The 27,968-nt window shown below is 52.2% G+C and overlaps 1 protein-coding gene across 1 annotated transcript in view; it reads left to right on the top strand.

Annotated features, from left to right (window-relative positions):
• The window catches only part of LOC140422212 (cation channel sperm-associated auxiliary subunit epsilon-like), a 289,036-nt gene that overhangs the window by 182,179 nt on the left and 78,889 nt on the right, over window positions 1-27,968 (top strand). The window contains exons 13-14 of the mRNA XM_072507255.1: window positions 781-814; window positions 932-1,011. Coding sequence (XP_072363356.1) covers window positions 781-814; window positions 932-1,011 — 114 coding nt within the window. The remainder of the gene's footprint in view (window positions 1-780; window positions 815-931; window positions 1,012-27,968) is intronic.

The raw sequence follows: 27,968 nt of genomic DNA on the forward strand, positions 1-27,968 counted from the left end.
TAGACCGGGACCAGGGTCTCGCAGCTTTTATTGGCCATGCTGCACAGCGGCGAGCTGTTTTTAAGGCACAGTGTGGCTGTTGGATTGCGCTCTCTAACTTTAAATAATAGACATACCTAAATTTCTGCTGACCATGAGTGAAAAGATTTACAGTAGTAGTCACTCCCATCCCTCTGTTCCTGCCTCTCCTTTTCCCCATTTGTCTAATCCTCTCCCTATGTTGTTTTCTTTTGCTTCCTTATTTTTTTCCACTTCTGTTTAGCTCATTTCACCTCTCCTGCCTTGGTTCAGTTCATCCTCACCTTCTCTCTCAGTGCTGGATCTAAATAAATGTCTGTGAACTTAACTCCTATGTATCACCAGCAAGTGCAAGGAATCCCAAACCTCTTTTCAGCACTGAGGGACATGGGGATACTGAGCGGCTTTGATAGAGTGGACATGGGGAGGATGTTTCCTCTAGTAGGAAAATCTAGAACCCGAGGGCACAGCCTCAGACTGAAGGGACGATCAGTTAAAACTGAAATGAGGAGGAATTTCTTCATCCAAAGAGTGGAACTCTTTGCCACAGAAGGCTGTGGAGGCCAAATCACCAAGTGTCTACACTCCAGCTGAAGATTGGAACACTCGGTACATAAATAAATTAAAGCTGGGCCTTCCTACAATGTAAAGGTTTCTGCAGCAGGAGATTATGTAAAGTGAGACCACTGTGCACACACTTTGGTATAATCTCACTGGGTTTCATTTCTGTACCTCATAGTGACCTTTCTTTTCTGTGCTTAGGTCAGCTTTAAGAGAGCCTGTGGAAAATGATGTGGTGAGATTTCCAACTCTGAAATTCTTATTTTGACAATGTTAAATGTAATATTTACTTTTTTAAATACTTGATTTAAATATATGTTCAAACTCTTTTTAATAATTGTTTTTCTTCTAGACTGTGGCTTACAACAGGAAAATATTTGGTTGCCCCATTCGGGTTTATTACAAAACACCTTTCAAGCCAGTTTTAAAGTTGTAAGTATTTGCTATAACCTTATAACAACGCGAGAATTCTAAGTGAATAGAAATGGGTGGGTTGGGAATGGGATGGATATGACTTTTTAAAAACCTGAAATCCAAAAATATTTGTCCCCAACTTGGCTGTAGGCCATCTCCTTCTCGGTTTTACAGGTAGGTCCAATACTCTACGTCCACACTCCCCAGTTACCTGGCTTACATAAACCTCCCTTGTTAATTCCAGGCCAGAAAGCAGAATACCCAAGTGGTTTCTGCACTAAAGCTACAGACTCAAACACATGCTAAAAGTTTACCATCTGGCAAAATAAAATCAGGTTTTGCATCCCAGCTTTTTGTAAGGGCCACGAAGAATCCAGCACAAGTTTTAAGGATACAAAATAATAACGTTTATTTACTATAACAATATATACATAACAGTAGCAGTAACTTCCCTTGCTACCTTCTCCTTCCTGCTGGTTCCTGAACTGGCCAGCTTATTTATACTAGGAGTTTCTCCGCCCCCCCTCATTGGGGAAGTTCATACTCCCATAGGATTGTGGGATAGTCATTAGTCCCCAGCCAATCGTAAGTAGGCAGGTTATAACATCCCTCCCCCCAAAGTCCAAGGAATCCACCGAAGACCCTGGCGAAGGAAGGCATCGAACTCGTTTGGCCGCAGGCCGGACGCCATTTGCACGCGGCGCTGGATCAGGCGGCGTATAACGAGACGGAGACCGGCGCTTCCGTGATGAACGGCGCGGTTGTACATCCACGGCCTGTGGACCCGCGGATTCCCCCTCTGATTCATCCTGTGTCTCCATCTCGGAGTCAGAGTCTGCTGCCTCCATCATGTCAGCGTCTCTGTCTCCATTCGGTCCCGTAACGACCTGCGCAGGCTTCGAGTGAGGCACCAGTGGAAGATTTTGTGGACTACCTTCCCTTGTCTCTGGTCTTTGCGGCTGTTGAACTGAGCTCCGGGGGCGGGGAATCTTTTGAGGGGATGATCTTCTGGACCGGACGTGGTCTACATGTTTTCGCTGGAGACAACCCTGGGCTTGCACGTGGTAAGATATAGGGCCCGTTTGGCGAAAGATTACACCAGGAACCCATTGGGCACCACCAGCAAAATTCCGCACGAATACTGGGTCACCGGGCGCAAACTGCCGAATCGGACGATGCCGAGACAATCCCATCCCCGTTGCCAGTTTTGTAAGGGCCACGAAGAATCCAGCACGAGTTTTAAGGATACAAAATAATAACGTTTATTTACTATAACAATATACACATAACAGTAGCAGTAACTTCCCTTGCTACCTTTTCCTTCCTGCTAGTTCCTGAACTGGCCAGCTTATTTATACTAGGAGTTTCTCCGCCCCCCTCATTGGGGAAGTTCATACTCCCATAGGATTGTGGGATAGTCATTAGTCCCCAGCCAATCGTAAGTAGGCAGGTTATAACACAGCTATTCTAATCGAAGCGGAGTGTGATGATTGATTACTGCACCTTTAATGTAATGATCCCTTTAAGACCGGGTTTGGAATCCTGGGGGACTCCGCCTCCGGCTCCACTCCCCCAGGGAGCCATATATAAGGTAATGTTCAGTGTGCAGTGAGCACATTTCTCGGTAGCTGTCTGGTTCTCTGCTAATTAAAGCCTTTGTATTACCAATCATCTCTCTCGAGTTGTAATTGAGGATATCTCAATTTAATTAGCAGATTACTTCAAGCTGGACAGCTGTCTAAAGCCGGAGAAACTCAATTTGGACGCTGGATTGCCGGAGGCCTCTGAAATTTTAAAATACTGGCTTCGGTGTTTTGAGGCCTACCTGAAATCGTCAGACACTCCAGTCAACGGACCTCGCAAGCTGAGCTTACTTCATGCCCGGGTGGGCCACGGACTCTCCTCTGCGATCGAAAAGGCCACCACGTACGAGGCAGCGGTCGAAATCCTGCAGAAGCGCTTCGTTAAGCCCAATAAACGCGGTACACGCCCGGTATTTGCTCTCGACCTTCCGGCAGCGCTCCGGGGAAACGCTGGACGAGTACGTGGAAAGACTCACCGCGCTCGCTAGGAACTGCGACCACAAGGAGGTGACGGCAGAAGTCCATATGAACTTGCACATCCGAGATGCTTTCGTGTCCGGTATACGGTCCACATACATCAGGCAGCGACTCCTCAATGACGGAGCAAAAGACCTCCAAGGCACAGGAACGCTCGCCTCCTCTCTGGAAGTGGCCCTCCTCTCTGGAAGTGGTCCGCATGTACTCCGTGGACATTGCGAGCCCCTCTCGATCCTCTTCAGACTCGGCCACGCTACAGGCCTGCGCCGTGTGGCGACCCGCTCATAACGGGGGCACACCGTGCTATTTCTGTGGGCAAGGCCAGCACCCACACCAGCGTTGCCCAGCCCGCTCCGCTATCTGCAACGACTGCAGAAAGAAGGAGCATTTCGCAAAGGTATGCTGAGCTGGGCCCAAGGTCCAGAAAAAAAAAGTCTCATCTGACCCAAAAATCGCGCTCCCGGGTGTTGTAATACCAGGTATTGCAGTACCTGAGAGAGGAATGACCATTGGCTAGACCGCGGGGTTTACCATTGGGTAATGTACATAGCCCCGCCCTGAGAGGCGGGGTATAAGAACCGATGCCGTCCCAGCAGCCTCCACTTCTGTAACATCGCTGCTGAGTACAGTTCTATCTGATTAAAGCTGAATCGATATGACTCCTCGTGGTCTCAAGAGTATTGATTGGGCATCAATTTAATCAGATAAGTACTTTGAAGGATGGATCTCCGCATCAAGCCGACGTGCCTTCAGCTCAGCCCTCACGCAGAAAACTCTGCCGCGATTTTTAAGCATTGGCTGGCATGCTTTCAGAGCTACCTCGATACGGCTGCCGACACCCCTACGGAAAGGCAGAAGATACACCTCCTATGCTCGTGGGTCAGCCCGGCGATCTACCCCCTGATCGAAGGGGCCGCGAACTATGATAAAGCCATGGAACTGCTGGAAGGACATTACATTCATCCACTGAACCAGGTCTACGCCCGTCACCTGCTGGCAACGAGACGGCAGAGCCCAGATGAGACACTCGAAGACTTCTACTGGGCACTGATAGTGCTGGGCCAAAACTGCGGCTGCCCAGCAGTGATGAGGAACGAGCACACCAAACTTTTAATTCGAGACGCTTTCGTGGCAGGTATGGTTTCCCCCGACATTCGCCGAAGGCTACTGAAAATAGACACGCTGGGCCTCACCGAGGCCCGGGCCCTGGCTGGGTCCATGGACGTGGTGCACAAGCCCTTGTGTACGCCCCCACGCGCACTGCGCCCCCCTGGGCTGCGTGGCACCCCGCCGTGGCAGCCCCCCAGACTTACCCGCTTAACCCCCAGACTTACCCGCTAACTCCGCAGGCCTGCGCGGCAAGGCGCCCCGCTACCGCCGCCGGCCAACGCTGCTTCTTCTGCGGCCAGGCGAATCACCCGCGCGCGCGCTGCCTGGCCCACACCGTCACCTGCAACGGGTGCGGCAAGAAAGGCCACTATGCCGCGGTCTGCCTAGCCCGCTCGGTGGCCGCGGTATCCAACGAGTACCCACAGCCGTTCTTCCAGCCACCCGCTGTGCAACCACAGCCGTTTTTTCAAGTCCTGACCGTCCAAGGCCCACCGCACTCCTTTTTCCCAGCCCCACCAGCCCAACGCGCACCGCAGCCTTTGTCCCTCCAGGCAGCGTCGCAGCCACGGCTATTCTGCCCCCCAGCAACCATGCTGGAGGAGTGCACGCAGCCATTTTGTCCCTCGCCGGTCCAATCGTCGGAGTCTCCGTCCCCGAACTCCATGTGCAATCCATGGCCGGCGCCATCTTGGATGGGGCCTCAAGCCCCCAGCACGGCTGGCTATGCGCTGCCTGACCAAAACCCCTTGCTGCAGCTGGCCTCCGCCACGCTGGAGCAGTGTGCGCCGCAATTTTGTCCCTCCCCGCCGCCATTTTGTTCCTCCCCGCCGCCATCTTCGGAGTCCCCGGACTCCATGTGCGATCCATGGCCGGCGCCACCTTGGATGGGGCCTCAAGCCCCCAACACGGCTGACGATGCGCTGCCCGATCTAAACTCCTTGCTGCAGCTGGCCTCCATTACCCTGGACCAGAGTCGGCCCCGAACGCTACCGAAGGCCACCACGACGATCGCCATCAACGGCCACGTGACGTCGTGCCTCATCGACTCCGGGAGCACGGAGAGCTTCGTCCACCCTGACACGGTAAGGCGCTGTTCTCTGGTCACCTATCCCATCCACCAAAGGACATCCCTGGCCTCCGGGTCACACGCGGTGCAGATAAAAGGGTTCTGCCTCGCGAACCTTACCATCCAAGGCAGGGAATGCCGCAATTTCCGCCTATACGTGCTGCCGCATCTCTGCGCAGCCACCCTTCTGGGACTGGATTTCCAGTGCCACCTACAAAGCCTTACTTTTAAATTTGGCGGCCCTATACCCCCCTTGCTGTTTGCGGCCTCGCGACCCTTAAGGTCGACCCGCCTTCCCTGTTTGCGAACCTCACCCCGGATTGCAAACCCGTCGCCACCAGGAACAGACGGTACAGCGCCCAGGACTGGACCTTCATCAAGTCCGAGGTCCAAAGGCTGCTGAAGGAAGGGGTCATCGAAGCAAGCAACAGCCCCTGGAGGGCTCAAGTAGTGGTGGTAAAGACCGGGGAGAAACATAGGATGGTCATCGACTATAGCCAGACCATCAACCGGTTTACGCAACTGGACACGTACCCTCTCCCCCGTATTGCCGACCTGGTAAACAGGATTGCGCAATACAAGGTCTTCTCCACGGTGGATCTCAGGTCTGCCTACCACCAGCTACCCCTCCGTAATAGCGACCGCCAGTACACTGCCTTCGAAGCAGATGGGCGGCTCTACCACTTTTTAAGGGTTCCCTTCGGTGTCACAAACGGGGTCTCGGTCTTCCAGCGTGAGATGGACTGAATGGTTGACCGGTACGGCTTACACGCAACATTCCTGTATCTTGACAACGTCACCATCTACGGCCATGACCAGCAGGACCACGACACCAACTTCCGTAAATCTCTCCAGACCGCGCACCTCCTAAATCTGACCTACAATAAGGAGAAGTGCGTGTTTAGCACCGACCGTCTAGCCATCCTAGGCTACGTTGTGCGAAATGGAGTCATAGGCCCCGACCCCGAACGCATGCGCCCCCTCATGGAGTTCCCCCTCCCTCACTGCCCCAAGGCCCTAAAGCGCTGCCTCGGCTTCTTTAGCTACTATGCACAATGGGTCCCTAATTACGCCGACAAGGCTCGACCCCTGATCCAATCCACAACCTTCCCCCTGTCGACGGAGGCCCGCCAGGCCTTCTGCCGCATCAAAGCGGACATCGCAAAAGCCACGATGCGCGCCATCGACGGGTCCCTCCCCTTCCAGGCCGAGAGCGACGCGTCCGACGTAGCTCTAGCCGCCACCCTCAACCAAGCGGGCAGGCCCGTGGCTTTCTTCTCCCGCACTCTCCATGCCTCCGAAATTCGCCACTCCTCGGTCGAAAAGGAGGCCCTGGCCATAGTAGAAGCTGTGCGGCACTGGAGGTATTACCTGGCCGGCAGGAGATTCACTCTCCTCACGGACCAACTGTCGATGGCCTTCATGTTCGATAATGCACAGCGGGGCAAGATAAAAAACGACAAGATCTTGCGGTGGAGGATCGAACTCTCCACCTACAATTACGAGATCTTGTATCGTCCCGGGAAGCTGAACGAGCCTCCTGATGCCCTATCCAGCGGCACTTGTGCCACCGCACAAGTAGACCGCCTCCGAGCTCTCCACGAGGACCTCTGTCACCCGGGAGTCACCCGGTTCTTCCATTTCGTTAAGTCCCGAAACCTGCCTTACTCCATCGAGGAGGTCAGGACAGTCACCAGGGACTGCCGAATCTGCGCGGAGTGCAAACCGCACTTCTACCGACCAGAGAGGGCGCATCCGATAAAGGCTTCCAGTCCCTTTGAACGCCTCAGCATGGACTTCAAAGGCCCCATCCCCTCCACCGATCGCAACACATACTTCCTTAACGTGATTGACGAGTACTCCCGGTTCCCATTCGCCATCCCCTGCCCGGACATGACCATAACCACCATCATCAAGGCCCTCCAACGTATTTTTACACTGTTCGGTTTCCCCGCATACATCCACAGTGATAGGGGGTCCTCCTTTATGAGCGACGAGCTGCGCCAGTTCCTGCTTAGCAAAGGCATCGCCTCGAGCAGGACGACCAGCTACAACCCCCGGGGAAACGGGCAGGTAGAAAGGGAGAACGGAACGGTCTGGAAGACCGTCCTGCTGGCCCTTCGGTCCAGGAATCTCCCAGTCTCCCGCTGGCAAGAAGTCCTCCCAGTGGCCCTTCACTCCATTTGGTCACTACTATGTACTACCACGAACCAGACACCTCATGAACGTCTCCTTGTTTTCCCCAGGAAGTCCTCCTCGGGGACCTCGCTCCCAACCTGGCTAGCGACACCCGGAACCGTCCTGCTGCGGAAACATGCGAGGGCGCACAAGTCGGACCCGCTGGTCGAGAGGGTCCACCTGCTGCATGCCAACCCCCAGTACGCCTACGTAGTGTTCCCCGACGGACGCCAAGATACGGTCTCCCTTCGGGACCTGGCGCCCGCCGGAGCCCCACCTGCGCCCGAGCCACTGCCCCCACCCCTCCCCCCCACCGCACCTGACCGGAGGGTCAGTACTGCCGCCAGAACCCCGACACAGAGCCGAGCAGGTACTGACGCCCCCTACAGGCACCCCTTCCTCCTGCCCATTTTCCGACCTTACAGTGCCGCCTAGGGGTGACGAAACTGCCTGGGAGGAAGACACCACGTTCCCAGAGTCACAACCGCCGGGGCCCCCACCAGGATCGCCGCCGAAACATAGACGCTCCAGTAGGACGACCAGGCCACCCGATCGTCTGATTGCAGCACCATGAAGAAAATAAACAACACAAGAACTTTCACCGTTACGGGACCTGCAATACCTGGTCCTACCATGAAAAGGCGACAGTAACACTGGCCATCACCCCGCTGGCGCTTTTTTTAACGGGGTGAATGTGGTAATACCAGGTATTGCAGTACCTGAGAGTGGAATGACCATTGGCTAGACCGCGGGGTCTACCATTGGGTAATGTACATAGCCCCGCCCTGAGAGGCGGGGTATAAGAACCAATGCCGTCCCAGCAGCCTCCACTTCTGTAATATCGCTGCTGGGTACAGTTCTATCTGATTAAAGCTGAATCGATATGACTCCTCGTGGTCTCAAGAGTATTGATTGTGCATCACCAGGCCCACAGGCCCCACAACGCGGCTCCGCGCCAGCCGGACATGCCCCCTCCTGACGCGTCATCGGCCTCGTGCGAGTCATGGGGTGGCCATCTTGGCGGCGGCCATCTTCAAAATCCGACACGTGCAACTGATGGTGGTGGCCATTTTGTGACTCCGGATGGCCATTTTGTGAGTCCGCCTCAACTGAGGACTCTGACTACCCGCAACTGGGAGCGATCACTCTCGATCAATCACGGCCAAAGCACCTACGGAACTCCATGATGCAGGTCCAAATAAACGGGCGCGACACCCCCTGCCTTTTTAACTCCGGGAGCACGGAGAGCTTTATTCACCCAGAAACGGTAAGGCGCTGCTCCTTGCGCACCTATCCCACCTCCCAAACTATTGCCCTTCCGTCCGGGTCCCACTCGGTCCAAATCACGGGCTATTGTGTCGCGAACCTCGCAATCCAGGGCACCGAATACGCCCGTTTCAAACTTGATATCCTCCCTCACCTCTGCTCCCCCCTGCTGCTCAGTCTGGACTTTCAGTGTAGCCACCGAAGCCTGACACTGAAGTTCGGCGGACCCCTGCCCCCACTCACAGTATGCAGCCTGGCAACACTCAAAGTTGCACCACCCCCCTCTTCGCGAACCTCACCCCCGATTGTAAGTCCGTCGCCACCAGGAGTCGGCGGTACAGTGCCCAAGATATGATTTTTATCAAGTCAGAGGTTCAGCAGTTATTGAAAGAAGGGGTCATAGAGGCTAGCAACAGCCCCTGGAGAGCACAAGTATTGGTAGTACGGTCTGGGGAATAGAAATGAATGGTGGTGGACGATAGTCAGACCATAAACCGTTTTACGCAACTCGATGCGTACCCCCTTCCCCGCATAGCAGAAATGGTTAACCAGATTGCCCAGTACCGGGTATTCTCCACAGTTGACCTAATATCCGCCTATCATCAGCTCCCTACCCACCCAGAGGACCGCCCCTACACGGCCTTCGAAGCAGCCGGTCGGCTTTTTCACTTCCTCAGTTTCCCTTTTGGCGTCACAAATGGGGTCTCCGTTTTTCAAAGGGCGATGGACCAAATGATGGACCAGTACGGCTTACGGGCTACATACCCGTACTTGGACAATGTCACCATCTGCGGCCATGACCAGCAGGACCACGACGCAAACCTGAAAAGGTTCCTCCAGACCGCCTGGGCCCTCAATTTAACCTACAACAAAGAGAAATGCGTTTTCCACACAATCCGACTAGCCATCCTAGGCTACGTCATGGAAAACGGGGTCCTAGGCCCAGACCCCGACCGCATGCGCCCCCTAAAGGAACTTCCCCTTCCACATAGTCTCAAGGCACTCAAATGGTGCTTGGCGCTCTTTTCCTATTATGCCCAGTGGGTCCCCAGATATGTGGACAAAGCCCGACCACTCATTAAGACCATGTTTTTTCCCCTGACGGCTGAGGCCCGGTCGGACTTCAGTCGTATCAAGGCCGATGTCATCAAGGCCGCCATGCACGCGGTGGACGAAACCATCCCCTTCCAGGTAGAAAGCGATGCATCAGACGTCGCCCTGGCTGCTACCCTCAACCAGGCAGGCAGGCCAGTAGCCTTTTTTTCCCTCACCGCCTCGGAAATTCGACATTCTGCAATCGAGAAGTAGGTACAAGCCATTGTGGAGGCCGTGAGGCACTGGAGGCACTACCTAGCCAGTAGGAGGTTTGCCCTCGTCACCGACCAACGGTCGGTAGCCTTCATGTTTGATAACGCACAACGGGGCAAAATAAAAAATGATAAAATTTTGAGGTGGAGGATCGAACTCTCCACCTATGCATACGATATTACATATCGTCCGGGGAAGCTCAATGAGTCCCCAGATGTCCTGTCCTGCGGCACGTGCGCCAACGCGCAGAAAGACCGTCTGCGGGCCATCCACGATGACCTCTGTCCCTCAGGGGTCACCCGGCTTGCTCATTTCATCAAGTCCCGCAATCTACCTTACTCCACCAAGGAGATCAAAGCCATGACCAAGGCTTGCCAGACCTGTGCAGAGTGCAAACCGCACTTCTACCGACCAGACAAGGCTCGCCTGGTGAAAGCCTCTGGGCCCTTTGAGCAACTAAGCGTGGACTTCAAAGGACCCCTCCCATCCACCAACCGCAACATCTATTTCCTCACTGTCATCGACAAATTCTCCCGCTTCCCATTCGCTGTCCCCTGCCCCGATATGACCTCGGCCACCGTAATCAAGGCACTGCACAGCATCTTCACCCTGTTCGGTTTCCCCGCCTATATCCACAGCGACCGGGGTACATCGTTCATGAGCGATGAGCTGCGTCAGTATCTGCTCAACAAGGGCATTGCCTAGAGCAGAACGTCCAGTTATAACCGGGCGGGTGGAGAGGGAAACGGGCAGGTGGAGAGGGAGAACGCGACAGTTTGGAAGGCTGTCCTTCTAGCCCTACAGTCAAGAGGTCTCCCTACCACCCACTGGCAGGAGGTCCTACCCGGTGCCCTACATTCCATTAGGTCGCTCCTCTGCACGGCCACGAACGAGACCCCTCAGAATCGCTTGTTTGTCTTCCCCAGGAAGTCCACCTCTGAGGTCTCGCTTCCACGTTGGCTGATGACTCCGGGACCAGTTCTACTCTGGAGGCACGCGAGGAGCCATAAGGCAGACCCTCTGGTCAAGAGGGTCCAGCTGCTGCATGCGAACCCTCAATACGCCTACGTCGAGCACCTCGACGGAAGGCAAGACACAGCTTCCCTGCAAGACCTGGCACCCGCTGGCTCTCCCACTGACGCCCCCCCTCTACCGATCCGACCCTCCCCGCACCGGCTGCCGACACCGACAGCGCCCCCCTCTAGCGGCCCCTGCCCCCTGAAGGCACCGGCACCAATCACCCTAGACACCCCGGAAACCCCACCTGCTCCAACACGGGCAAAGGCTCAGACCACTGTGCTGCCGGGTATACCCCCACTGAAGACGACCTTGTCCGCCGCACCACCGTCGGAGCTGAGAAGGTCAACACGGACAATCAGACCACCCAAAAGACTGGACATGTAATTCCACTTCACCCCCGACGGACTCTGTGTTTTCTTTTAAAACGGGGTGACTGTGATGATTACTGCACCTTTAATGTAATGATCCCTTTAAGACCGGGTTTGGAACCCTGGGGGACTCCGCCTCCGGCTCCACCCCCCAGGGAGCCATATATAAGGTAATGTTCAGTGGGCAGTGTGCAGTGAGCACACTTCTCGGTAGCTGTCTGGTTCTCTGCTAATTAAAGCCAATCATCTCTCTCGAGTTGTAATTGAGGGTATCTCACAGAGGATCATCAGCACGGATGCTCCTGTGCACCAAGCTCTGTGAGATCCCAGATAGGTCCCGACTCATAGCTGGCAAGGACTCCGTGGTGTAGAGGCTCAGGGAGACTATCACCTTGATAGCCACCGGGATCAAGTGTCCTCCCCCATTCCCCCGCGGTGGCAGGTGTGCTATGATCTGGCTGATATGTCACACTGTCTCCCTGCTCAGCCGGAGTCTTTGCGGCATGCCTGATCTGGCAGGTCCTCGAATGACCGGCGCTGCCGGTACACCCGAGGCTTCATGAAGCATCTCTTATGCACCTCCTCAGCCTGTTGGGCCGTTGGCTCCCCATCCTCACTGGCTACCTCCTGTTCCACTGCTGCGCGCTCCACTGCTGTAGCTTCCTCCTCCCCGAGCAGCTGCCGCTCATACAATCGCAGTGCATCCCCGAGGGCTGAGACGACTAGGAGAAAGGCCACCATTGCTGGTTGGATTCCAATATCCTTTGTCTGTGGGGGGTGAAAGGCCGATATGTAAACATGGTGCATATGCCCGTGCCCAACCAGGTCTAATGGTGTACGCAGTGGCCCCAGTTGGCACTGCGGATATTCCCTCCTCATGTCTCCCCCCTCCTCTCCGCACCCCTGGCCCTGCCCGGCACCATCCCATCAGGGGTCACCTCGGCCACATGGCCCTGGCAGGCCATCCCCACACCCCAACCAGCCGGGCCAGTATATGGCCCGACAGTCCACAGTAGCGCCTCTCAGTGTCCGAACTCCTCTCTCTTCCTCATCAGCCACGGCGCCAGTTTCACAATTTTTAAAAGCACGAGTGAACCTCGCCGTCGGGAATTCACCCTGGTGGAGGCAGAGAGTCGTGGAGGCCCCGGAGACCGGGTCAGGCCCGCCATTGATATGCATTTACTGTACGTGCGGAGTGGAACGCATTGACATCGTTGTCGAGGCACTGGAGAATAGCAATTTGGCATGAAACCGGCACCTACCACGATTTTGGCGTCAAAATCGATTCTCCGCCCAATCCTTCCCTGATTCCGCCGTCAGCTGACAGAGAATCTCGTCCCTTCTGTGACAATGAAGGCTGGTCACTATACATGTTACCCTTAGATCTCAGATAGACATTATTTGGGCTCATCAAGATTAGCGATGATCCTGCTCCTGTCACACTGATGTCAGTTGTTTGTGGATGTTTCTCCAAAGTGAACTTTGTAATAGTGTTTATTTTATGCTGAGTTTTTGGAAAAAGATTATTCATTGTTGAGTACCACAGGCTTTTATGCCTCCCAGCAGCTTGTTGTTTCTGCATTTAAGGCTGAACACTTTTCCATTCTTAGTTCCCACTCTGCTCATACGTGATGTTGAATTATGGATGTTGGGATCATCCAGTGACATTACAAATGTCTGCAAGGAAGGTATGATGCCAGAGGTGTGCGGTTATCATAGAATTTACAGTGCAGAAGGAGGCCATTCGGCCCATCGAGTCTGCACCGGCTCTTGGAAAGAGCACCCTACCCAAGGTCAACACCTCCACCCTATCCCTATAACCCAGTAACCCAACTCAACATGATGAAGCCATCTCCTTAATTATGCAAATCTTGGTTTGCTCCTAAATGCCTAGTGGTGCTTTATGTAATCCTTTTGTAAAGTCACAGCCCGCAACTCAATATGGAATTTGTTGCAAGATTGCAAGACTTAAGCAGCGTGATTTTCTGCCGACGGGATTCTCAGGCAGCGCACCCACGCCTGCGGGTTTCCTGGTGGTGTGGTGTGACTACAATTGGAAATCCCATTGGCAGGTGGCGGCTCTCTGTTCCAGAGCATCCCGCTCTCGGCGAGGGTGCGCCGCCCAGGAAAACGCAACCGGCAGACCGGACAATCCTGTGCAAGGTATATAGGAAGAAGCTGGACAATATCAAGGACTGTCATACTCTGAAAGCAATGCTTTTGCACATCTCCTAAGACCTCCATGAGGTGAATGAAATTAAATGAAAATTGCTTATTGGCACAAGTAGGCTTCAATGAAGTTACTGTGAAAAGCCGCTAGTCGCCATATTCCGGCGCCTGTTCAGGGAGGTTGGTACGGGAATTGAACCCCTGTTGCTGGCCTGCCTTGTCTGCTTTAAAAGCCAGCTATTCAGCCCACTGTACTAAGCGGGCGAAGTTGTAATTGACTGCTGTGTCAATATTGACTGAGCCTCGTTTCTCCTTGATGCCAAGATCATCCAGGACACAAACTTTACAGGCTTTCAATGATTTGGATTTGATTATTGTCACGTGTACTGAGGTACAGTGAAAAGTAGTCCAGACAGATCGTTCCATACATGAAAAAACATAGGGTGGGATTCTCTGTTGCCTGACGCCAAAATAGGGCGGAGATTCGCTCCCTACGCTGAAATTGCGGCAGGTGCCGGTTTAGCGCCCAATCACGATGTTCCGCTCCCTCCAAACCGGCGCCAATGTGCCGTGTGTAGTCGCAACCGCGTTTGCATCTCATTAGCGGGCCCACCCGCGATGCTCCGTCTCCGATGGGCCAAGTTTCCAATGGTGAGGGCCACGTGTGCCTGTCGTGAGCCTGCCATGGTGGCTACGGAAAGAGAGGTTGTACGGACAGTGTCCAGCATTGCCATACTTCGTCGACAGTCGTGCCACTGGCCGGGGGTCTTCTGCCAGGGCTGAGGCCATACTGAGGGGTGGTCGGGAGGTTGGCTGTGGGGTCAGGGTGGACGAGTACGCAGTCCAGCACAACCAGAGCCATCTTTTCGGGCTTGACCGGTGCGTGTGGGGGGGGGTGTAAGTGTGCACGCAGCTGCAGCTTGTCAGTACGCGCATATCCAGTACGGACCTGGCGATTCTCCCACTGTTTTTCGCATGTTCTACAGGTGTTTCATGCGGCACCTCTCACCGGTAGCGGAATCAGTGCAGGTATCGCGCCGATTTTTCCATCGTGGAACTCCACAGATCTTCCGTTGGCGTCAGCACTTAGACGCAGGAACGGAGATTCCAGCCCCCGACATACATAAATACACAATGTAAATACATAGACACCGACTTTGGGTGAAACTTATGGAGTGTAGTACTACTCAGTAGCGAAGATGTGTGAAAAGATCAGTTCAGTCCATAAGAGGATTATTCAGGAGTCTGGTAATAGCTGTTTTTGAACCTGTTAGTGCCTGTTCCCAGACTTTTGTATCTCCTACCCGATGGAAGAGTGTGGAAGAGACAACAACCCGGGTGAGAGGGGTCTTTAATTATGCTGCCTGCTTTTCCAAGGCAGCAGGAGGTGTAGACAGATTCAAAGGCGGTTTTGCATGATGGACTGGGCTGTGTTCACGGCTCTGTAGTTTCTTATGGTCTTGGGCCGAGCAGTTGCCATACCACTGTGATGCAGCCAGATAGGATGCTTTCTATGGTGCATCTGTAAAAATTGGTAACGAGTCCATGTGGACATGCCGAATTTCCTTAGTTTTCTGAGGAAGTATAGGCACTGTTGTGCTTTCTTGGTCGTGGCATCGACGTGGGTGGACCAGGACTGATTGTAGGAACACTCTCTTTTATCAATCGGGGCATAGATTACAAAAGCAGGGAGGTCATGATGGAGCTGTATAGAACTTTGGTGAGGCCACAGCTGGAGTACTGTGTGCAATTCTGGTCGCCACACTATAGGAAGGATGTAATTACACTGGAGGGAGTGCAGAGAAGATTCACCAGAATGTTGCTGGGGATGGAACATTTAAGTTATAAAGAGAGGTTGGGTAGGCTTGAATTTTTTTCTCTGGAGCAGAGAAGACTGAGGGATGATCTGATTGAGGTGTACAAGATCATGAGGGGCATGGGCAGGGTGGTTAGGGAGCAGCTGTTCCCCTTAGTTGAAGGGCCAGTTACGAGGGGACACAACTTCAAAGTGAGGGGTGGAGGATTTAGAGGGGATTTGAGATTAGGATCGCCACGTTCGAGCACCAAGAAGAGTTGATGAGGAGGCAAACCCCTCCACCCTTTGCTTTACCCGATGACGCAGTGCGGTCTATCCAGTCTATTTGGGCAGCATGGTAGCACAAGTGGCTAGCACTGTGGCTTCACAGCGCCAGGATCCCAGGTTCGATTCCCCGCTGGGTCACTGTCTGTGAGGACAATGCAATCAAAACTCAAGAGCTTTGGGTGCATGATATAGAATTAATCTACGAATTAATTCCCAAACTCAGTCTCCCTGTAGAACCTCCACTAAACTGACTGATTTATTGAGTCCAGTAACTGATTATTCAGTTAACAACTGTCCCACTAGCCTTGTAGTTTTTCTTCTTAGGTGTGAGAAACACCGCTCACTTAATAAAAGATTTACACTTAGTCAAATTCTGAAGAAGTATTTATTATCGATCTTGCAAGAGCGGGTGCCTCCAGTAAGCAATAGCAGACACAAAGAATTCACACACCATCACTTTGTTATATACAATCCATGAAAATACAATCCGTGGGAAACCATCCCTGAGAAACACATCCCACACACTATAGACAGGGCAGTTCCCTTATTTCTTCTCTCCCTTACACAGTGATTTGGCAGTTAAAGATAAGAATGAGGCCCTTTGCTTGCACCTGCTATCTCCCCCTTGCTTAGCAAGTTCTGTTGTACATTCCGTTCTTCCCCAAAGGTCATTCTGGTACATCATAATAATTATTCGCTCACTATAGCTTACTCAGAACTTGACATGTAAATTTTCCCATCATGCTTCATTGTTGACATCTTAACTGTGAACCAGAGTATATACATGTAAAAACAACACAAAAACAACACAGAATGTTCATTTCTCACAAATCCCCATTTTTTTCTTTTTACTGTTGTTGCTTTTTACACTTCGTAGCCTCCTCTAACCTACCCCAAAATTGTCCAACATCCTCTCAACTTCCCTTTCTATGGGGCTGTCCCCCCCTTCATTCTCCCCACTTTCTAGTAGGCAAATGTTATCCTGACCCAGGGGCATCTGCTTGGTCAAGGCTGTTTCGATGAGCCTCTGCACCAAGCCTCTTACACACGGGATGATGCAGCAGCCTATTGCCGCCAATGCTCCTATCACCACGATGATGGAGGTGAGGATGGATACAATTAACCCTTTCCATTTCCCAAATAATGATTCAAGCCACCCAGTCATGGATGTGTCTGCCCCCGAGTTGTCTGCCATTTCCACAGCCAGAGTGGTTAACCCTTGTAGCGCACGGGTAATCGATCCGTCGGGTGCCGTGTTGTTGGGGATAAACATGCAACACTGTCCTTTGAGCATAACGCATACACCACCTTTCTCTGCCAAAATCATATCCAGAGCCAATCTATTCACCCAGGCCATTCTACTGGTTGCATCCAGTTGTTCTGCTATGCCCTTCACGGCGTCCCTGGTATAATTGATGAACCTCTGTTGATTATAGTATATATAGTTTATCCAATCCACATTCTTATTGATCGTAACCCACCAGAAGAGGGACTCGAACCCAGCTGCAATCTGATTTTGGGCTTTGAACTCATCTGGTACTCCTCTGGGAATGCCAACGGAGTCCAGGTAAATCCTGTCATCAAATTAGGTAGGTATGCCCCGTTTAGATCGTCCCCCTTTTACATTCCCGCTCTCCTCTTGTCTTTCATAGGCTATACTGAACGGAATGGCGAGCTGAACTAATGCGCATGTCCCTTTCCATGGGGGGCGGGGGGTAGAGTGAGTCTTAGAATCTTTCCTCCGCAATACCACCATATATCCGCACGTGGTATTTTTAGTGATGAGTAATTGCCCTGGGTGGTCACGTTCTTAGTCTCAATACAAGTCTTGATGTCTCCCATATCTTTACTTAGCCCCATATCAGAACGACTTATACATGATTTGTGATGCGTCACGGTAACCAAGAAGGAGGGAGGGTTTGCTGATAGTTTCTTATTAACAGGAGGAAACATCAGAGATAGGGCAGTGCAGGTCTTGTTGCCCCAGGCTGTTGCATCTTGGTACACAGGGCCATCATACATTCCATGCTCCCTCTATTTTCTGTCCACCCCAGTGGAAAGGGCTCCATAAGGGCCTGTGGTCTACCTGATGCGCAAGCATAACAATTGTCTTTCTTCAGCGTCTGGGCTGGATATTGCAGCCTTCTCTGTAACAAACTGTCTCTCTCTCTGTTTTGAAACAGTGACTTCAGGCATGTTGCAGCCTTCTCTGTCTCTCTCTCTCTCTCTTTCTCTGTATCTCTCTCCCTGTATCTCTCTCTCTCTACCTCACCCACTTAATCCACGCATTCTGTTCCTCATAGCCAGTCTCTATCTCAAAGGCTTGCTCTAAATCTTTTACTTCAATTATTTTGACTCCCTGTTCTTTCTCCGCCGTGTCGCCCCTAGTGTCATTAGTGGGAGTTGCTCCCTGGTCTAATAAAATACGGAAGCAGCATTCAGTCTTGCCATTTCTCATGATCACCCCGAATATCTAATTTCTAAGTGAACAAACCCTATTGCCTGACTCCATCCAGGCTGTGTGTTTTACGGTGATGTATACGGGGTGACAAGTACGTTGAGGGGGAATAACCATTAATCTGTTGAATGGAGACGACCGGTGGTGCCCCTCTGGGCAATTGGCAGAACCTTTTCAGCCAACCCTCCCTTCCCCCCATGGTAATAATGAAGAGAGTCTACCCTAAACTCCTTTCCCTGCCCTGCTGACACGCAGTCTATGAGGGTGCATAGATCAGTTCGTATTACCTGAGGGTAGCGACTTTCTGGGATTGTCAATGTAATCATACGACCGATTCCAAACTCCCACATCATTAATATTATTATACATTGCATAGTCCATTTTAGCTGTAGTTTTGTCATATTATTGAGCAGTTCAGGATTTAGTGTCTTTTCAATCTTATCTTAAAATGGTTCCTCAGTGGCCTCCACATGCCATTGTTCCTGTCCCGGCGGTGATTTAACGGGACCCTTCGTTCTGCTGTAATGAGTCCAACCTTTTTCAGCAGTTCGTATGGCAGTCTCTGTGGTTAACAAAACCAGGAACGGCCCGTCCCAAGTGGGTTGAAGCTTGTTTTCTTTCCACAATTTCACCAGTACCCAATCTCCTGGTTTAAATTTGTGGACTGCGAATTCAAGGGGAGGTGTCTGCACTAGCAGTCCTTGTCTCCTGAGGAATGATAATGAGGAAGACAGTGCCAGTGTATATTTCTTTACATGGATATCTTTACATTCTGCAATGGGCAATTCCCCCATTGTTCCAAGGTATGGCAATCCGAACAACATTTCGTATGGGGACAACCCCAAATCTTTTCTTGGAGCCGTTCGGATTCTTAGAAGGGCTAACGGTAAGCATTTTGTCCAGGGGAGCCTAGTTTCTAGTATTATTTTTGACAAATGATTTTTAAGGGTTTGATTCAGCCTTTCCACCCGTCCCGATGAGGGGGAGTGCCAAGGAGTGTGAAAGTCCCAATTTATCTCCAAGCTTCTCATGGTTTCATGCAGAACCTTTGAGGTAAAATGGCTCCCCCGTCCGAGTCTATATTTTCAACCAACCCGTATCGGGGAATTATTTGCTCCAGAATGATTTTAGATACTCTGCTTGCGGTGGCAGTGGGTGTAGGGTGAGCTTCCACCCAACCCATAAGGTGGTCTACCAGGACTAGCACGTACTTCAGTCTTCCAACGGGTGGTAGTTCAGTGAAATGCTTTGGAAGGGTCTCAGGCTTGGCTCTCTCCCACCCACATTCTGTTTTCTAAGGGCTTTCTTATTGATTCGGATACAGGACGTGCATCCCTCGCATACTTGTTTGGCTACAGTGTAAATTCCCTTACACCCATATTTCCTTAGGATTATATCGCACATAGCCTGAATTCCCCAATGACTTCCTAAATGTAAATTAGTCATTATTTCTCTCATGATTGGTTTGTTCAGCATTTCCCGGCCATCCGGATCCGCCATCTTCCCGTAGAATCCTCCTCCACACCCCACTGTTTTAATTCCTCTTTCTCTTTCTCCCTAAAATACGGTCTCTCCTGGGGAGTATTTATGACTGGGGTCATAATACACATGGTTATGGGTTCGAGGTTCAGGGCCGCTCCCTTTGCCATTTCGTCTGCTAATTTATTACCCCTTATTTCCAACGAGTCACCTCGTTGGTGTCCCTTCACATGTACGACTGCTATTTCCCTGGGGAGCATCAAATTTGTTAGGACTTCCTTAACCAATTCCTCATGGACCAGTTCTTTTCCTCTACCGTTTATCAATCATCGTTCCTGCCATATTTTCCCAAATACATGTACCACTCCAAATGCATATTTTGAATCTGTATAGACACTTCCATCTTTGCCCTCTAGTTCTTTCAAAGCCTGGCTTAATGCATATAATTCACAGGTCTGAGCCGACCAAGAGTTAGGTAGCCTGTCGGCCTCTATTACTCTATGTTCGCTGCCATCTACTACCGCATACCCATTATGCTTTTTCCCCTGAATGACCCGGGACGACCCGTCTATAAATATACGTTTACCGGCGTGCAGCGGGATGTCTCTGAGATCAGATCTAACCCTAGTTTGATATTCTATGATGTCTGCGCATTCATGTTGCACCTCTGTTTGTTCATTGTTCTCAGTCCCTTTCCACAGGAAAGTGGCTGGGTTAAGGGAAGAATCCACTGTGAGGCACAAATCGTCTCGTTCCAGTAATACGGCCTCATATTTGAGGATTCTAGAGTCCGTTAACCATCGTCCTGCCCGTTGATTAAGTATGGTGCGGACTTGGTGTGGGGTGCTAACCACCAAGGTCCCCCCAAACGTCAGTTTTCTACTTTCTTCAACCAATATGGCCGTAGCCGCTATTGCTTGAACACATTCTGGCCACCCTCTGGTCACATGGTCCAATATCTTGGACAAGAAGGCAATTGGCTGCCTTTTATTCCCTAACTTTTGTGTCAGGACTCCTAACGCCGTTCCTTTATCTGCGGTGGCAAATAGGTGGAAGGGTTTCTCTAAGGAGGGTAAGGCCAAGACAGGAGCCGTCATGAGTGCCTTTTTCAGATCTTCAACCTGTTTAACCTCCTCGTCTGTCCATTTGATGATATCTGGCTCTTCCTCTAGTAACTTTAGATACAGTCCCTTTGTTTTCTGAGCGTACATGTCTATCCAGAGTCTGCAATAGCCGATCAGTCCCAGGAATTTTCGGAGTTCTCTTTTTGCTTTGGGGGTTTTTATTGCCAGAATGCCGGCTATTCGCTCGGGACTAAGCCTTCTTTTTCCCGCACTTATCAGGTGCCCGAGATATTTTACTTCCTTTTCTGCGTATTGGAGCTTATTCTTTGATACCCGCAATCCCTGTTCTCCCAGGAAATTTAACAATTTGTTTGTGGTTCGTTCCACCTCTCCCTGGGTTTCCCCAGAGACCAACAAGTCATCTACATACTGGAGTAGGAAACTCCCTTTTGTCACCTGGAATTTTTCCAGAACCTTTTCCAGTGCTTGTCCGAATAATTTGGGAGATTCAGTATACCCTTGCGGGAGGACCGTCCATCTGTATTGTTGTTTACGCCCTGTTTTCTGGTCTTCCCATTCAAAGGCGAATAAGTCCCTACTATTTGGAGCTAAGGGACATGTCCAAAATGCGTATTTAAGATCAACTACGCTGAAGAACTTGTGTTCATTGGGCACTTTACTTAAAATAGTGTATGGGTTAGGGACGACTGGATGTCGCACCTGAACTATTCTATTTATGGCTCTCAAATCCTGACTAATCGGTAAGTCCCATCTGATTTTTTTACTGGCAAGATCGGGGTGTTATATGGAGACATACAGGGTTCGATCAGTCCGGTTAATATCAATCTATCTATCACAGGTTCTAATCCTTTTCTACCTTCCGCTGAAATTGGATATTGTCTCACACACACCGTCTCCTCCTTGTGTCTCAAAGTTATTTCAACAGGAGTTATTTTGAGTCCACCCCTGTTTTCAAACGTTGCCCAGACTCCTGGATTTATCTCTTTTTCTTGGTCCTCGGTTAAAGTGGCCATAGTGATAACTAATTGTTCTTGTTCTATGCCAATTTCCAGTCCTAATTTGATAATCAAGTCCCTTCCCAATAGGTTGTAGCTCAGACCAGGTATATACAAAGGTATTTCCCTGACTTCCTCATTTTGTAATCGGAGGATTATGGGTTTGTGGTAGTATGCATTAGGGTTCATGTGGGACTGTGAAGCCGTGATGTAATTGGCTGACAGATCCCGGGTCCTGGTTGGCCGTTGACCTCTAGCTCCGCCCTGAAGGCGGAGTATAAGAACCAGGAGTCCTCCCTCGCAGGCCAGTCTGCTACCGAACTGCGGGGGAACAGTCACGCTTAATAAAGCCTCATCGACTTCACTCTATTCATCTCTCGGAGTCTTTGTGCGCTACAATTTATTAAGCGTGACTAAAGGACTATGGAGCTCAGGATCATTCCGGAATGCCTGAAAATCAGCCCCCACGCAGTGAACTCAACAGCAGTTTTCAAGCACTGGCAGACTTGTTTCGAGGCCTACCTCAGAACGGCCCCCGGCCGGGTCACAGAAGACCAAAAACTACAGGTCCTGCACTCGAGGTTAAGCACGGAGATTTTCTCTCTCATCGAAGACGCAGAGGATTTCCAGACGGCGTTCACAGCACTAAAAAGCATGTATGTTCGCCCAGTAAACCAGATCTACGCTCGCTATCAACTCGCAACGAGACGGCAAAGTCCCGGAGAATCGCTGGATGAATTCTACGCCGCGCTACTAATTTTGGGACGGGCCTGCAGCTGCCCGCCGGTGAACGCGAGTGAACACACGGACATGTTAATGCGCGATGCTTTTGTGGCAGGTATGAACTCCTCCCAAATCCGCCAAAGACTTTTAGAAAAAGAGTCGCTAGGACTCTCAGAGGCACGGGCCCTAGCAGCCTCCCTGGACGTGGCCGCGCGAAACGCCCGCGCCTACAGCCCCGACCGCGCGGCAGCCCATTGGGCTCCGTACGCACCCGTCGCGACAAACCCCCCCCCCCCCCACCCGACCACCCCACAGGCTTGCGCGGTTCAGACGCCAAGTCGCACCGGGGGATCCCGCTGCTATTTCTGCGGCCAGGCGAAACACCCCCGGCAGCGCTGCCCGGCCCGCGCAGCGATTTGTAAGAGCTGCGGGAAAAAGGGCCATTTCGCGGCTGTGTGCCGGTCCCGGGAGGTCGCCGCTGTCCCAGGAGAACAAGGAGCCCTGCGAGCTTCTTACGCTCCCCAACCCCCCCAGCGCCCCATGTACGACCCGCAGGCGCAACCACTTTGGGTCCCGACCACCACTGTCCCCGGAGAAGAGGGAGCTCTGCGCGTCTCTCACGCTCCCCAACCCCCCCCCGCGCCCCATGTACGACCCGCAGGCGCAACCACTTTGGGTCCCGGCCACCGCTGTCCCCGGAGAAGAGGGAGTCCTGCGCTTTTCCTAACGCTCCCCAACCCCCCCAGCGCCCCATGTGCGACCCGCAGGCGCCGCCATTTTGGGTCCCGGCCACCACGAGGGGAGGAGGGGCGCCGCCATCTTGGACCACCCCAGACCTGTGCGACACATGGGGGTGGCCATTTTGTCCACCCCCGCCGCCATCTTGTGACCCCCCAGCCATGTGCGATGCATGGGGGCAGCATCTTGTTCACCCCCGCCGCCATCTTGGACCGCAACAACGGACCCCAGTGTCGACGGCTCCACGGGGTTCGAAGAAGACGCTCAAACATTACGATCACGTCTGGCTTCAATGACGCTGGACCAAGCTCGGCCCCGGACGCTCCAGACGACGACAACAACGGTGCTGATCAACGGGCACGAGACACCATGCCTGGTCGACTCCGGGAGCACGGAAAGCTTTATCCACCCCGACACGGTAAGACGCTGTTCTTTGACCATCCGTCCCAGCGCACAAAAGATTTCCCTAGCTGCAGGATCCCACTCCGTACAGATTAAAGGCTTCTGCATAGTTACCCTAACGGTGCAAGGGAGGGAGTTCAAAAACTACAGGCTCTACGTCCTTCCCCAACTCTGCGCCCCCACATTACTGGGATTAGACTTCCAGTGCAACCTGCAGAGCCTAACCTTCAAATTCGGCGGCCCAATACCCCCACTCACTATCTGCGGCCTCGCAACCCTCAAGGTTGAGCCCCCATCCTTGTTTGCAAACCTCACCCCGGATTGCAAACCCGTCGCCACTAGGAGCAGACGGTACAGCGCCCAGGACTGGACCTTCATTCGGTCCGAAGTCCAGCGGCTACTGAAGGAAGGCATAATCCAGGCCAGCAATAGTCCCTGGAGAGCACAGGTGGTAGTAGTAAAGACAGGGGAGAAGCAAAGGATGGTCATAGACTATAGCCAGACCATCAACAGGTACACACAACTAGATGCGTACCCTCTCCCCCGCATATCCGACATGGTCAATCGGATTGCCCAATATAAGGTCTTCTCCACCGTGGACCTCAAGTCCGCCTACCATCAGCTCCCCATCCGCCCAAGTGACCGCAAGTACACAGCCTTCGAGGCAGACGGGCGATTATACCACTTCCTAAGGGTCCCATTTGGCGTCACAAACAGGGTCTCGGTCTTCCAACGAGAGATGGACCGAATGGTTGATCAACACGGGTTGCGGGCCATGTTCCCGTATCTCGACAATGTAACCATCTGCGGCCACGATCAGCAGGACCACGACGCCAACCTCCAAAAATTCCTCCAGACCGCTAAAGCCTTGAACCTCACGTACAACGAGGACAAGTGCGTTTTTAGCACAAACCGGCTAGCCATCTTGGGCTACGTAGTACGCAATGGGATAATAGGCCCCGACCCCGAACGTATGCGCCCCCTCATGGAATTTCCCCTCCCGCACTGCTCAAATGCCCTAAAACGCTGCCTGGGGTTCTTTTCATACTACGCCCAGTGGGTCCCCCAGTATGCAGACAAGGCCCGCCCCCTAATACAGACCACGACCTTCCCTCTGTCGACAGAGGCTTGCCAGGCCTTCAGCCGTATCAAAGCGGATATCGCAAAGGCCATGATGCGCGCCATCGACAAGGCCCTCCCCTTCCAGGTCGAGAGCGCCGCCTCCAAAGTAGCTCTAGCGGCCACCCTTAACCAAGCGGGCAGACCCGTGGCCTTTTTCTCCCGAACCCTCCACGCTTCAGAAATCCGCCACTCCTCAGTGGAAAAGGAAGCCCAAGCCATAGTGGAAGCTGTGCGACTTTGGAGGCATTACCTGGCCGGCAGGAGATTCACTCTCCTCACGGACCAACGGTCGGTAGCCTTCATGTTCGATAATGCACAGCGGGGCAAAATCAAAAACGACAAGATCTTAAGGTGGAGGATCGAGCTCTCCACCTTCAACTATGAGATCCTGTACCGTCCCGGAAAGCTGAACGAGCCGTCCGATGCCCTATCCCGCGGCACATAGAACATAGAACATAGAACATTACAGCGCAGTACAGGCCCTTCGGCCCTCGATGTTGCGCCGACCTGAGAAACCACTCTAAAGCCCATCTACTATTCCCTTATCGTCCACATGTCTATCCAATGACAAGGGTTGCAAGGCATCAATCAGCAGCACTGCCATCAGCAAGCAGGACAAGCAGCCAATTATATTGAAGCATTCCCACTGCAACAAACCAGAGAGTTAAAGCACTTTTACCCTTCAGTTTTAACTTAACCATGAGATAGTTATGATTACACAAGAATATAAAAATTAGGAGCACGAGTAATTAAGATAGAAGCTAACATATAAACAAATGTTTTATAAAAAGCTAAAATAATTTTTTGCTAAAATAATTTTTGTATCACAATGGGAAATGTTATATTTCAAAAACATTAAGATTACTGTTTCAGGCCTGTGAGGGCAATTAACAGTATTCGTGAACTAAAGCGCTGTTAAAAGTCCACTTACACTTCATCAACAAGATGAAGTTTTTCATGTGCCAACGCACAAATTAACCGCCTCCAAACCATCCACGAGGACCTCTGCCACCCGGGGGTCACTCGGTTCTACCACTTTATTAAGTCCCGCAACCTCCCATACTCTTTGGAGGAGGTCCGTACAGTCACAAGGAACTGCCACATCTGCGCAGAGTGCAAACCGCACTTTTTCAGGCCGGGTGGTGCGCACCTGATTAAGGCTTCCCGCCCCTTTGAACGCCTTAGTCTGGATTTCAAAGGGCCCCTCCCCTCCACCGACCGCAACACATACTTCCTTAATGTGGTGGACGAGTACTCCCGCTTCCCCTTTGCCATCCCCTGACCTGACATGACAGCGGCCACAGTCATTAAAGCCCTGAACACCATATTCACACTGTTCAGTTGCCCCGCATACGCCCACAGCGACAGGGGGTCCTCCTTCATGAGTGTCGAGCTGCGCCAGTTCCTGCTCAGCAACGGTATAGCCCCGAGCAGGACGACCAGCTGCGACCCCCGGGGGAACGGGCAAGTAGAGAGGGAGAACGGCATGGTCTGGAAGACCATCCTACTGGCCCTACGGTCCAGGGACCTCCCAGTTTCACGGTGGCAGGAGGTCCTCCCAGACGCTCTCCACTCCATCCGGTCACTACTGTGTACTAGCACTAACCAAATGCCCCATGAGTGCCTCCTTGTCTTCCCCAGGAAGTCCTCCTCTGGAACGTCGCTGCCGACCTGGCTGGCGGCCCCAGGACCCATCTTGCTCCGAAAACATGTGCGGGCGCACAAGTCGGACCCGTTGGTCGAGAGGGTTCACCTCCTTCACGCGAACCCGCAGTACGCTTACGTGGAGTACCCCGACGGCCGACAGGACACGGTCTCCCTGCGAGATCTGGCGCCTGCCGGCAACACACACACACCCCTGACACCAATCATCCCCTCCCTGCCACCGGCGCACCCCGCGACCGCCCCCTTCCCTGGAGGATCGGTCCTCCTCCCAGGCCCGACCAGTAATGAAGCCGAAGCTGAAACCGTAAGGCTCCCGGAGACGACAACACTGGAACAAGCACCACCACTGGGGCCGAGGCGATCGACACGGATGACCAGACCGCCCGACCAACTTGTGGCGTCGATCTAACACTACAATATGTGGACTTTTAACGAGAACATTTTGTCTTTTTCTCCTGACGATTACTGTAAATACTTCGAAAAAAAAAAAAACCTTGTACATACTGTAATAACATGCGAAAGTTTTTCCTCCCAGTACCAGCCTTGTAAACCCTTACCACCATGCGAAGCATCACCCCGCCGGGTTAATTTTTAACAAGGGGTGAATGTGGTAGTATGCATTAGGGGTCATGTGGGACTGTGAAGCCGTGATGTCATTGGCTGACAGATCCTGGGTCCTGGTTGGCCGTTGACCTCTAGCTCCGCCCTGAAGGCGGAGTATAAGAACCAGGAGTCCTCCCCCGCAGGCCAGTCTGCTACCGAACTGCGGGGGAACAGTCACGCTTAATAAAGCCTCATCGACTTCACTCTATTCGTCTCTCGGAGTCTTTGTGCGCTACAGGGTTCAAATATGGGGACCTTAAAACTCTCTCCTTTTACTCCTGAAACAATTAGTTTTTCTTCTGATACCCTCGCCCCTTTTGGTTTGAAATTTATAGATGATCTTGCCGCTCCGGTGTCCACTAGGAACACTGTATCTTCTCTATGGGGACCCACCTCTACATTTAGCAAGGGTTCTCGGTGAATCCCCGAGGGGGAACCCCTGACCTCCCTATTCGGTATCTGTGTAATTCATGTCATTAGCAGCTCTGTCTTCCCGTTCCCTGTCCGGGCAGTCCCGTATGAAGTGACCCCATCTCCCGCAGTTAAAACAACCCGCCTGTTGGCTATTTGTGTAGCCTCCTCATCTTCCCCGACTCACGCTTCCACGTCCTCTTCCTCTGAATCCTACATCCTGATACCCTCTTCTTGGTTCTTCTGTACCCCCCTATCCCTGTTTACTCACTACCTCCTTTACAGTTGCAACCATCATTTTTGTTTTCTGTTTTTCCTTCACATCCTCCCGTCTCACAAATGCCTTCTGTGCTTCCCTCAGTAATTCATCTAGAGGTTTCTCATTCCAGTCCTCTATTTTCTGTAACTTTTTATGTATGTCAGGCCAGGATTTGGTCACAAAGGGGATCTTCAGTAGTCCGTGTCCTATTGGGTCGGTAGGGTCTAGTCCAGAATATTTCCTTACTGATTCCCGAAGTCGCTCTTAGAATGCTGAGGGGGTTTCCGTCCCCTCCTGTCTAATCTCGAATGCTTTATTTAGATTATGTGCCTTGGGCACCGCTTCTCTTATGCCTTCAACGATAATATTTCTCAGATCATTCATTTGACCTCTATGGCTCCCCGTCT

This window comes from Scyliorhinus torazame, chromosome 1 (genome assembly GCF_047496885.1).
Source record: "Scyliorhinus torazame isolate Kashiwa2021f chromosome 1, sScyTor2.1, whole genome shotgun sequence".
Classification (NCBI taxonomy): domain Eukaryota; kingdom Metazoa; phylum Chordata; class Chondrichthyes; order Carcharhiniformes; family Scyliorhinidae; genus Scyliorhinus; species Scyliorhinus torazame.